Here is a 12,526-nt window from a genome sequence, read left to right on the forward strand (position 1 = left end):
TGAGTGTCTGCCTTTGGCTCAGGTCATGATCCCAGGGTCCTAGGATCGAGTTCCCTGCAGGGATCCTGCTTATCCCTCTGTCTATGTCTCTGTCCATCTCTGTGTCTCTCATGAATAAATGAATAAAATCTTAAAAAAATAAAACAATGTAGTTTATACAGAACACAAATTCACTATCTGTCACTTAACCCTGTTCACATCCTGGTTAACAGCCATTGGTCTTAGATGAGGCAGAGAATGGTTTCCAGAAGGCTTCATGGAGTCAAGTGGGCCAGGACTGAACCAAGTGGGTATAATGAATAACCAGTTCCATCAGGTTAGAGTTCCCCCAGGGTAGTCTTACCAAAAAGAGTTGTTCTTAATCTGAGGTTCATAGATGAGTTCAGTATTTTCTGGTGATAATCTAATGCTTATAAATGATATTATTAAAAAAAAACTTTTTTAGGTAATATACAAAAGGACATTAAAAATAAAAGCCATATATTTATTTTGATGTTTATTAAACATAATACACAGAGCAAAATAAAATTCCTAATTTGATGTTTTTTTCCACAGGTCTTTGTTAGGGAAAAGCAATAAAGTGACTTAAAGACAAATTCTAAATGAGTTCATTTAACTCATTTAACTGTGTGGACAGCCCATGGATCTGGGAAAACTAGTCCTTGAATAAATGGAGTTAGAATAACTCTGTAGGATAAACAGACTCCTTAAACTGGAAGTAAAACATGGTGGCTACGTGATTCTGTTCATCTTCTTCAGATCTATGGGACTTTTAAATGGGTTTTAAAGGAGGTTAAGATCAACTGATGCTAAGGGTTTGGGTTAACTACAAAATGAGGGTCTAGTGCTCCTCACAGAGTACCCAAAATTCCATCTCCACATAGACTGCTAAATCTCATGTGTTTAAGGATCTCTCCTCATTGCCATCAAGACGTGGTGCTGCTTGTCTGCAGAGAGAGTGTGCCGTGAGAGGGATGGAATTGGAACCACTGGCGAGGGCCAATGACCAACAAAGCCCTGGTGCCCAAATGCATGAGGCTTTTTTGTTATTGCAAAGGTGTTCAGGAGAGTAATGCTGGTGGGAAATGATGTCGAGGACCCCAGTCGTGTCTGGAGGAGCTACTTAAAGAATTCCTAGTTGAGTCCATCATGTTGTCAGTAGTGCTCCAGGAATGGAGGGTAGTGTGAACTATCAGGTGACTTTCCTGAGCACAGAGTTATATTTAAGATGTCAAAGAAGACTCTAAATTCCCATTCAGATTAATATAATGGTTGGTAATTCTTGACCCTTTTTTTTACGTAAAAAGACTTTCTCTTTATGTACATTCTGAAAAATGAAGTATCAAGAATAAAATACCCGCGTGGCTCACTTTGGATAAAAAAACCAAAAACACAAAACAGTAGTCTCCCATAAAAAGGTGCTGAGTAAGGGACAGGTGAGACTAGGTAGAGAGAGACAGGTAGGGGGCTCTGTTACCAAGCTCACAGAAATCCCAGATGTGCAGAAAAGTTATAGACAAGATATTAACCAGAAAGAAGGGAATATAATAAATCTATCTTGTTTGTTCTAAATACAGACAAGATACTGTCTTGTCTAGTATTTACAAATCTACCTTGTCTTAAATGTTATAGATGAGATATTTACCAAAGTTTCCTGGTTAGTTTTCTATAAACGACCAACCATAAAATCCTTCCGTGGTAACCCATCCTGGACCCCTCTCACTCTAGAGGGCTTTCCTTTCTGTTCTCACCTTCCCTTAATAAACTTTCACTTCATTTCACCTTATTGCCTGTGAGAATGAATCTTGGATTCTGTGAGACAAGAACCCTGCAACAGTACTGTGTTAAGAGTTAAAAATGATGGGATCCCTGGGTGGCGCAGCGGTTTGGCGCCTGCCTTTGGCCCAGGGCGCGATCCTGGAAACCCCGGATCGAATCCCACGTCAGGCTCCCGGTGCATGGAGCCTGCTTCTGCCTCTGCCTATGTCTCTGCCTCTCTCTCTCTCTCTCTCTATGTGACTATCATAAATAAATAAAATTAAAAAAAAAATTAAAAAAAAAAAAAAGAGTTAAAAATGATCAATAGGTGTGTCTTTGTTTTTGGAAGGCATTGGTCAATTCCCTGTGGCTGAAGCAGAACTCTAAGATGCAAATGGATTCAGATATGGAGCTTTATTCCTTTTTCTTAGAAGGACAAATCTCTTGAATCTACAGAATATGGAAGACAAGACTTAAAAAGATCATTATCAAGTCTTCCAAGAGGTATGAGGTACAGTATTTAAAATATTTTACATTTGGAGGTGAGTGTAACTTCAAGGTGGGTGGGGCTATACTATGTGGAAGATGCTCTGGGGACACTGGAAGAGTTCAGGGTGGAGACTGGGTGAATGTCTACTCAGGTTTCACAAAGGAGTTAATGTATTATTAAAGCTAATGGGCCCCTACAAGGAAAGTTAATGGATATTAAGTTTGCTTAAATGAATTACATATTAACAAAGTCACAAGAAATCTACTATCTGCCAATTTAGATAATATCTGATCATTTCTGTTTTCCCATTATAGGGACATTACACCACAATAGTTTTAGTGATATGAAAATTATAAGCATGATGCCCATAATGAAGCTACATAATGAAGGAGATGAAATGAATTAACAAGAAAAACCTGCATTATGTAATGTTAAATTGAGCCAAACTCACAGAGTAAGAAAAGGTTAGAATGGGACTGGTGTCTCAGTAGCAACTTTTTACATTTAATTTTAGTCAAAAGGTGGAAAAGCAATTAGAAGCCACTGTTTACACCTTTCCCTGGCCCCTGTTTTGCACAGGCAATGTGCTTCACACATGTGCTGAAGACTATAGTGGGCTGAACGGTGGCCCTCAAAAGATATGCTCACTTCTTAGCCCCGGAACCTGTGAATATAGCCTTATTTGGAAACAGAAGTCTTTGCGGATGGCATCAAGTTCAGGATCTTGAGATGAGACCATTCTGGATTAGCTGGGAGGATGCTAACTCCAACAGTAAGTGCCCTTATAAGAGACATGAAGAGAAGAGAAGGCAAGCCCGTGGTGAGACAAAGCAAGAGACTGGAAAGACACGGCCACAAACCAAGGAATATCTGGGACCCCCAGAAGCCAGAAAAGGCAAGGAAAGCTCTCGTCCTAGAGCCTTGAGGAAGTGTGGCCCTGCTAACCCCTCAATTTTAGTCTTCTGTCCTCTAGAACTATGAGAGAATACATGTGTCATGTTAGGCCACAAAGGTCGTGATAATTAGTTATGGCAGCCGTAGGAAATTAATGGAAGAATTCATAGATGCTAATGCTTTGCCTTTGTCAGACACTCTGTGGTTGCCTTTCCAACCAAATTCTTCCAACATTCCCACTACGCACACTCAAATATCACCTCCAATTTTTCAGAGGCTCAGTTACAGAAGCCTTCTGATAAAAAGCAGAGACATTGGCTACTTGGCCACGACTCTGCTGCAAGGATGGTTTTGTGCAGAAAACATTTTGGCAGGCCGTAGAGTCCCGAGAGAAAATAAGGAGAGTGTCTTTACTTCATTGGGCACAGTGAGGACACAATCTCACTCACCATGATCTAGCTATTATTGATGAAGCCATTGAGATTGTGGCACTGATCCCAAAGACTTCCACTTTTAAACTCATTGCTATACTTTAAGCTAAAAATGGAAGAGAACATGCAATTTAAAACAAAATACTGGTGTAGAATGGGAATAAAAGCCCCTCTACAAAAATTTAAAAAAAGTTTGGTACTTCTGCGGGGCCTAAGAAAGTGTCAGGGACTACTCTAGATTGTGAAGTTGACATAGAAATGATTATACTCAATATTCATAAAATACAATTAGCTAAGTCATGTGGCAGAACAGATTGGAATCATTTTAAAGTTCTACAGTTGGGTTAAATGTAGTATTTTGAAAATCCTCATTGGCATGCTGTAATATGGCAGTGTTTCAATAAAATAATCCTTTGATTATTTTACTACTAAGACAACAAGATATAAACTCTATCTATTCTATATAAAACATATGTATTCAATAAGTGGCTTCTGAAATATTTGTAAGCCACTGCTACTCTATGTCCTCAGGATAAAATACTCAGGTGCTGCTATGATTTGAATGAAGGTTTGTGTCCCTCCCTCCCCAAATTCCTATGTTGAAATACCAGCATCTGGTGTGATGATATGAGGTGGTGGGGCCTTTGAGAGGTGCTCAGGTCATGAAGGTGGAGCCCCCATGAATGGGATCGGTGCCCTTGTAAAGCAGCTCTGGAGATCTGTAGTGCCTTCTGCCCTGAGAGGACACAGCATGAAGGCAATGGCTATGACCCAGGAAGGGGGGGGCTTTCTCTAGAACAGAACCACGCTGGTACACCTTGATTTTGGACTTCCTAGCCTCCAGAGCTGTGAGGAATCAATTACTGTTGCTTATAAGCTACTCAATCTGTGCTGCTTTCTTACAGTAGCCTGACCGGACTAAGACAGGTACTCACACTGTACTTCAAGGTACCGCTGAGTCTGCAAGTTTCCGGTGACGGCAGGGTGCTCCACCTGACAGATCACTGGAACCCCGTCATCCTCCTTATGCACCTTCAGCATCAGCTGACTGGTCACAGTGTACATGTCTGACCACTCCTCCACCTCCGATTTGCCTGGGGAACACAGAATATACCAAGAAATCAGAGTTAAGTGAATCTCTGTCACTGTTTCAACAGACTCCTCTCCCCGCCCCAACAGAGCTATTTTAACAAGATGATGGAAGTCACTGGGATAAGGGTAAGCAGTGGGTAGATAACAGACAAAATTATAATTTTCTACTTTTCAACCTTGTAGAGGATATATGTAAGCTGTATTTCTACCCCACATAATATATACTATTTTTATTTAAATATATTACATATGTTGTCTTCTATCTTAAAAACCTCCCACAAAAAGGCAGCTGAAAGTTGAACCACTTTGCCATCTGACTGCTTATGGCATTCTGGAGGAGGAAAAGAGAAGAGCTTTTCACCCCTACCACCATCTGAACTTGAAACATCTAGTAGGCTGTCATGCAGTTTAAAAATTCCAGGACATCATCCAAATCTCCAAAGTAATTCAATCAGGAATAGAGATATAAACAGCCCCCTCTGCCCACCCCCATCAGAAACAATTAAGAGGGAAAGTAACTAAGTGGATTTACATAATTGAAATTGTAATTGAAATGTTTAAACTCTGAGACTTTTGGAAGACCACAAAAAACACAGTGGCAGCGGGTAGAGCAAAGTAAGATAGAGGCTTCAGGCCAGATGGGAGACATGTCCAAGAACACCCAGAAAAGGAGGGAGGAGGCTTCCGGATGGGATGAATAGGTCAAGGCGGCCTCTTTCCTGAACTCGGCACTCCCCGGGACATGGTGCACCATTAACTTTCTTTTAATGTTTTGTACTTATCGGTACACATCTAATGGTTCAATTCACTTAGAAAAGCAGAGGGGAAATGAAAAACTCCTTCCTTCTAAAACCATACCTAGGAAATAGGAGATTAAAACAGAGCAAGCTTTTTGAAACTTAAGCTGTTATATATAGATTTGTCTGTTTCTAGATATAGATTTTTATATCCCCTTTCTAAAAGGCCTTCTTCTTGTCTTCCTGGCACTCTTGATTTATTCCACAAGCACACACAGAGCACTTACCTTGGCCCAGATACTCACTACGTGATTTACCAACATTCATTCACTCATTTCATCTTCCTAAGAATCCCATAAAATCTGTAATATCAATATCTCCGTTTCAGCAGAGATTGCTAAACACAGCTGGCATTCCTGGCAAATGACCAGAGTTGTTTGGCCCCTGGTACCACTTGCAAGGCAATCTTGAAAAGGAAGGGGTAGGAATGCCCACACACATGTTAATTTAGGATGACAGACACAAAAGGGTCAAGTAGGGGACAGGCTGTGGCCCACGCGATGGCTAAGGTGGCAGATATTTGAAGGTACAGGAATCAAACCTGGGGCGGCCTAGGCCGAGGGAGAGAGGATGGGGAGTAGCGTTAAAACATCGGCCTGCACCACTATCACGAACTAGAAGCTTTGCAAAAGAACAGGCTGGTGAAACGTGCAAGTGAGTTAGAGAGTCCACGATGAGAAAAGGGCCTTCAAATCCATAATTAGGATATAATCCTTACTGCACTTAGCATGCCTGACCCTGCAGGAAAGCACACAGTCAGCAAGCTGACAGCATAGTAACACATGTTAGAATAACTTGGAATTCACCATGAAGACTGTTAGACTTTTAAAAAAATTTTTAAATTTTTTTAACATCTAACATGAGAATTTGAGGTGCTGATCCCCCCTAGGTCACAAGGTGAATGAGAACTGAGGTACAACACGGACAGCTGGAGTTCAGGGGATACCTCCAACAGTGGCTCTTCCTAATATAAAGAGTTCTAGTTCTTTCTGAGCATCTGAATAAAAATCGAGAAATACCCATCATCACAAACCCTCAAACCACAGGAGGAGGATATGCATTAGACTCAATAAAATGCCTTTATGCTTTGGCTTCAGTTACATTTGGTAAATGATAAGAAACCCTATCGAAGTGGACATTTTTGCTTTAGGGGCATGTTTTGCATGTATGTTTAATTTCCACCAAGGTGTACCCCCGCTGGAATCAGGTGCCCATCCAGTACTTCAGGACAGGGCAGCCTGAACCTCACCTTTTAGCTCTTTGTTCCCTTTGAACCACCTGATGGTTGTGGCTGGTTTGCTGGCCATGGCGGTGCAGTTCACTTCAATCTCCTCACCTTCCACCGCTGTGTCTTTCTGGATATCGATCATCAGATTGCGTGGTGGGACTACAAATTAAACACATGTGCTTTTTAAACACAGAATCCATTTCTGCACATAGCCTTCTTTTCATTAGAAACGAGCACCACTGCTATCAAAAAGAGGAGACAACTAACAGACATTCCTGATGGGAATTTAAAACGAACTGCCACCCGAGGGGAAAAAAAGAAGTACAAAGTCATCATCAAAGAACGTGAATTATATGAAAGTTGTTAATTTAGAATTTCTCTCCTACAGTTATCTTGTAAAATGCCCAGCTTCCCACTCCTAAGTCATGAGTGACCGAGTTATAACAGTAGTGGTGTTAGTTATCAATCGGTTAATAGAAAACTAATCAGAATACAGATATAAAAGACGAGGATACTAATGAAATTATCCTTATCTGGAAGGATATGAAACGACCAGTTCTCCCTGAACTCAACCTTTGGGTTTCAATCTTCATATGAAAGATTTTAAAGACAACTAGTAAAAATCAAAAACTTGGGAGTCCCTTAAAAGAATCACTCACCATAAACACATGGAAAACTTGTGCTTAGAAACAGTTTCATTCAGTTTCAAATTATATGCAGAGAACTGGAATACAATCACGTCCTCCAATGGATGGGGTAGTAATAAAATCCACTGGATAGGAAGATGTGGTAAGATAGGACATGCCAGTTAATTTGCTCTAATTTTTCCATGTTCTGAAATCTAATGCTTCAGATTTTAGGAAGCAAAGGTGAAAAAGACTATTAAGTGCTTGCAAGTCCATTTGATATGTCAGAATTAAAATCACTCTTCTTTAAGCCTATTAAGCAAATGCAGTGAGATGGTCAGCATAAAATATTTGGGGGCTAAAATGCTGAATATCAAATCTAGAGTATGTAGGATGATGAGGATGGCAAGAAAGCATGTTATCTTTTATGAAACTGAGTTGACGGTGAGACTTCACATCAGGTGTAACCTTACCTCAAGATGGAGCTTCTTGAAATAAAAATCAGTGAGAATATGGAATTCAGCACAGCGAAACTCAGACTATGTGCCCTGACCACCATGAATAAGCAAAGACAGTTCTGAGACTTATGATTAATAAGTTTCTCAACTCAGAAGAGAAACAAGAAATTAAATATGTATAAACATGCCATCCTGATGATCAAGTTGAATAATAAATCTCTGATACTGCTTCAATAAATTATGGGATTAAACCATGTATTTGGGATTTCCAACTGTTGGAGTCCAATGTAAAATTCTGTGTACAGGAAGACTTTTACATTGAATTGAAGCACTTTGAAAATTCCTACAGAGAACGATGGAAAAGGAAAATGATATGTTGCATATGTTTCTCAGCAAGACAGTATGTGGGGTGTGCGTGTGTGGAGGGGTAACTATTAGAGCAAAAGTGGGCCTATTCTTTGTTCCCTGTGTAAAAGAAAAAGAACACATTTGCTCAACTGCATGTGTTGCCAAAGTGATATGGCCAAAATGAGTAGTTAAACATGGCAAAGAACTACCCTGACTTACATTTAAAGAAAAAAAAAAGCATAAAGAGATATAGTCTAACATCCAATTTGGAGTTGCACATCTGCCAGCATTTTAAGAGACACAGAAAGGCAGTGACAAAAGTAAATGGGACGACTTAGCTCGCTATTTCCTGAATGTAGATATTCTTGCCAGATGACAATCAGAATGGTTATAGATTTTCATCACACACACCTCGAGAGTTGGTAGGGAATACACAGAGACTACAGGTTTTGGACCAACAAATACTACCAAATTCTGAGTGCGGTTATCACAGAAATATTGAAACAAAATGCTATTGCGAGAGCAAATGTCAGAAAAAGACTGCCCAAGCCTGAAGAAAATAAGATCTTTGTGAGCTAAGAGGAACAAAGTTGAGAGGCAAGACGACGAAACCACCAAAGAATAAAGACCTAGGAATATGCACCCTGCCACACACACACGGAGGAATCAAAGTCAAACAACAATAATTCCTGTCAAGGTTCAGACAAAAGTAAAAGTAGAGTGATGAAAATCATTTCTGGGGGTCCCTGGATGGCTCAGCGGTTTCATGCCTGCCTTAGGCCCAGGGCATGGTCCTGGGATCCCAGGATGGAGTCCCACATCGGGCTCCCTGTATGGAGCCTGCTTCTCCCTCTGCCTGTGTCTCTGCCTCTCTCTCTCTCTCTCTCTCTCTCTCTCTGTGTCTCTTATGAATAAATAAATAAAATCTTAAAAAAAAAAAAGAAAAAAATCATTTCTGATGTTGGAATCTGCCATGATGCCCAATGAGAAATGTGACTGAGTGCGGTGACTGAAGAGATAGTATTCGGTCTAAGGAAATTCAAACCGAGTAGGGGAGACTCAGGGAAAGTGGTCCTCTTTGGATAGGACAAAGAGGGCAATGGAGTCCAATGGATTTCAGCTTGCTTGGGTAAGTCTGGAGAAAAACCTTGATGGTGGCTCTGTGGTGACCTGGGAATCGTGACGGGAAGAAATCCAGGAGTTGTTAGAAGGTTCTGGCATGTAGCACTGTCAAGTCTCAGTGGTACCCAGCCTCTAGCACAGGCTTTGTTAGGCATTTGTTTCCTGCGTGTTCCTGAGTTTCTTTTCGTTCATTCTCTCCTTGTTCGTGCTGGGCCTCTGAAGACAGCTCAGCTCACCTTATCACAGGCTTTTCCTACCCGCTGTTAGCTGTTCCTCCTCAGTGGTATTTCTCTCTGTAAGATGGAGGTGGGCATGGAGACGACTGTTTGGCATGCTCTTTCTGCATTACCACTAACGTTTGCTGGCTCAAAGGAAGGAGATGGAAGAGCACACATATAAATGAGGCCAGGGGAACACCTAACAATGCCTGTTAGATCTTGTTTGGAGGCTCAGAGCCTGACCAGCAGCAATCCTCTCTGTAACAGATTATCTATTGTTTGGCATTGTCCATGCTGCTTCTTCCTCTCTTGCAACAGATATGACGTCAAGTTCCCTAACCCTTCTGGGGTTGGGGCGGGGGTGGGCGCCTATACTCGTGCTAGGTCCTCAGGTCACGTTCCTGAAGAGCTGACGTCATCTAACTTCATGGCTAAAGTAAATGTGTGGACAACTGCCACATCTTGGAAAATGAAACCAGTGCAGAAAAATAAAGGACTTATTTGTGATGGAGAAGAGCATCCTGAGAAAGAGTGGAGTGATTTTTTTCCCCCCAAGTCCACATTGTGGCCAGGGTTTCTGACTACTAAGATGAGAAGAAGAAACAGCCAAGTATAGTGGGAGTTGCGTGGTTTGCAAATCTAAAATCAAACCTGATAATGTGAGTCACAATGGTTTATTGATGTTCACTATCAAGGTGATGTCTCGGATTTCTTTTTTTAAAAAAGATTTGACTTATTTATTTATGAGAGACACAGAGAGAGGCAGAGACATAGGTAGAGGAAGAAGCAGGTTCCCTGCGGGGAGCCCGACTGGGACTCGATCCCAGGACCATGAAGTGAGCCAAAGGCAGATGCTCAATCACTAAACCACCCAGGTGCCCCATGATCTTTTTTTCAAGAGCAAGAAAGCTTTGGAAAATATAAGTGAGGTGATTTAGGTCTTTCTGGAAAAATGAGGCTGGACAAGAAAAACTTCAAGTTTATTTTGGCCTATTAAGTATCCTGTATTCCCTTCAACTCCACGACATCTGCTCTAATGCAAAAGTGGTTTGTAAAGTATAAAAATCCATTTGTGGGAAAAAATGAATTAAAACTGCTACTAACCAGAGAATACACTTATACGTGCTCTACTAAACAGACACATTTAGTAAAAACTGCCTGCGGCCATTAATGAAAATAACCAAAGATGTATGTAAGGAGGTGCACACAGATGAAAACCTGAATGAAAATCACAGGGGAAAATACTAGAAAATAGCAAAGAAATGTCAGGGTTCTTCTCAGCTAACCTCAAATCTATAAGAGTGCTCATTATAAACATTACGCCTACAACATTAAAAAAATCAGCAATATCAAGATGAGTCACACGTTAATTACAACAAAAGAGGAGTCTTAAAGCTGATCAGTATGTGAAATCTCACTCCAAAACCCTTTAAAATAATTAGGTTCTCCTGTTCCTGGAATCTTAAGAGTGAACACTAATCTTAGAAGGACAGGACTGTAATAATATTAGCTGCTATTATCAGTAACTATATTTATCTTCAAGCGGTGTATTCTCTTTCTTGTTCCACTGTTTCCACGAATACTAGCATAAGAGAGTCCTACGCTACGATCTAGAGAAAGGAACAAACTCGCTAGTGAAAGGAGTGAATGGAGATCCTAAAAGGCACCTAAATGCATGCAAAAAATCATTGGAGAGTTTTCAGTTTTTACATGGATAAGATAATACATGTAATAGAACTAACAAATAACCATCTCTACGTCTTATAATTATGCTGAAATTTTTGCTGAATGCTTCAAACAACTAATAGACACATGCACTAAAATCAGCATCTTCAACCTATCAAGAAGTTTGACAGCTGTGTAAGTATATATGGAGTCCTTTTCAGAGAACCATAGATAGAAGCGAAGATGCTAATAGATCACTCTTCATTCATTAGAATATCTGAAAATTCTAAACCTTAGGAAAAAGGTTTGAATATATGAGTATCAGTGGAAATTGTCAGATTTTGGAATATGAAAGACTCAAACACTGATGACAACAATTTCACTCCGTCAAAGAATCCTAGAGTCAATTCCACAGAAAGAATATTAAATGAATACATAATATCTGCAGAAAGAGCATCTACTAATATTACTTTCAAGTATGTTTAAGTTAATGCTTCTATACAATACAAGCAGGAACCTATTACTTCTAGAATAATCAGACCTCCAACGGGATTATAGGCATAAATGCCTCTTCAAAGTCTAGTGCTGTCATGCTGCCTCCCAAGCACCGGGTATATTCAGTCAAGCTGGCCCAATCCAGCATGTCCGAGAACAAATGTACCAGATTCTGGAAACTGACAGGCAGTCCTGTCACAAAAGATGTTCCCCTTCAGGGGAAAGTCACAAAACGGCAGCATTTGGGATTTTACTGAAAACAACCCAGGCTAAAAGACACAAAGGTTGTGAGATGGAACAGTAGGGTCTACCTCAGAGTCTATGATTCTAGACTTGTACCATGTGCTTTGTAACCCGGGCAAGATGGCTCATCTCTGTTATTATCATTTCTTCCTTTGAAAGATATTCATAGTCAAAGGTATATGTAGAAAAAACGCTCTGAAAACTCAGAATGCTGTAAGTATATTCCATTCCATGGCTGTTAGGCTTGGAAAGGCCATGGCCAATAATGGGTCAGTGGGTGGATGATGGTCAGCTTGCAATCTGCTTTATTGGAATGAGTCACTGGTTGCACAGTGTTTTCAAATACTTCTGAACAGTTAGGTGGACAGAAAACCTCAAGGCACACCTGCAAAATACCAAAATAACTCATCCCAGCAAAACCTTTTACGCTTATTATTGCTACAGGTCTAATATAGCGTAATGCTAAAATTAAAGCAGCCGTGTCCACCTGAAAGCCATCTATTGCTCAACACAGACCACAGGAGGAATTGCGTGGACTGATACGAAACAGGACTTCCTCAAATCAGTATCCCTCCTATCAAGAACATGTATGGAAGCACTAGGGACATGTTTTAGTTTAATGAATGAAAAAATATTTTCCCTTTTACAACTGTGTTTAAAC

The 12,526-nt window shown here is 40.4% G+C and overlaps 1 protein-coding gene across 10 annotated transcripts in view; it reads right to left on the reverse strand.

Annotated features, from left to right (window-relative positions):
- The window catches only part of CADM1 (cell adhesion molecule 1), a 325,352-nt gene that overhangs the window by 50,438 nt on the left and 262,388 nt on the right, over positions 1-12,526 (reverse strand). For all 10 annotated transcript variants that reach the window (XM_072822114.1, XM_072822110.1, XM_072822118.1 and 7 more), the window contains 2 exons: positions 6,712-6,849; positions 4,509-4,667 (listed from right to left, as the gene is read on the reverse strand). In XM_072822114.1, coding sequence (XP_072678215.1) covers positions 4,509-4,667; positions 6,712-6,849 — 297 coding nt within the window. The remainder of the gene's footprint in view (positions 1-4,508; positions 4,668-6,711; positions 6,850-12,526) is intronic.

The sequence above is a fragment of the Canis lupus genome, chromosome 3, assembly GCF_048164855.1.
Source record: "Canis lupus baileyi chromosome 3, mCanLup2.hap1, whole genome shotgun sequence".
Classification (NCBI taxonomy): domain Eukaryota; kingdom Metazoa; phylum Chordata; class Mammalia; order Carnivora; family Canidae; genus Canis; species Canis lupus.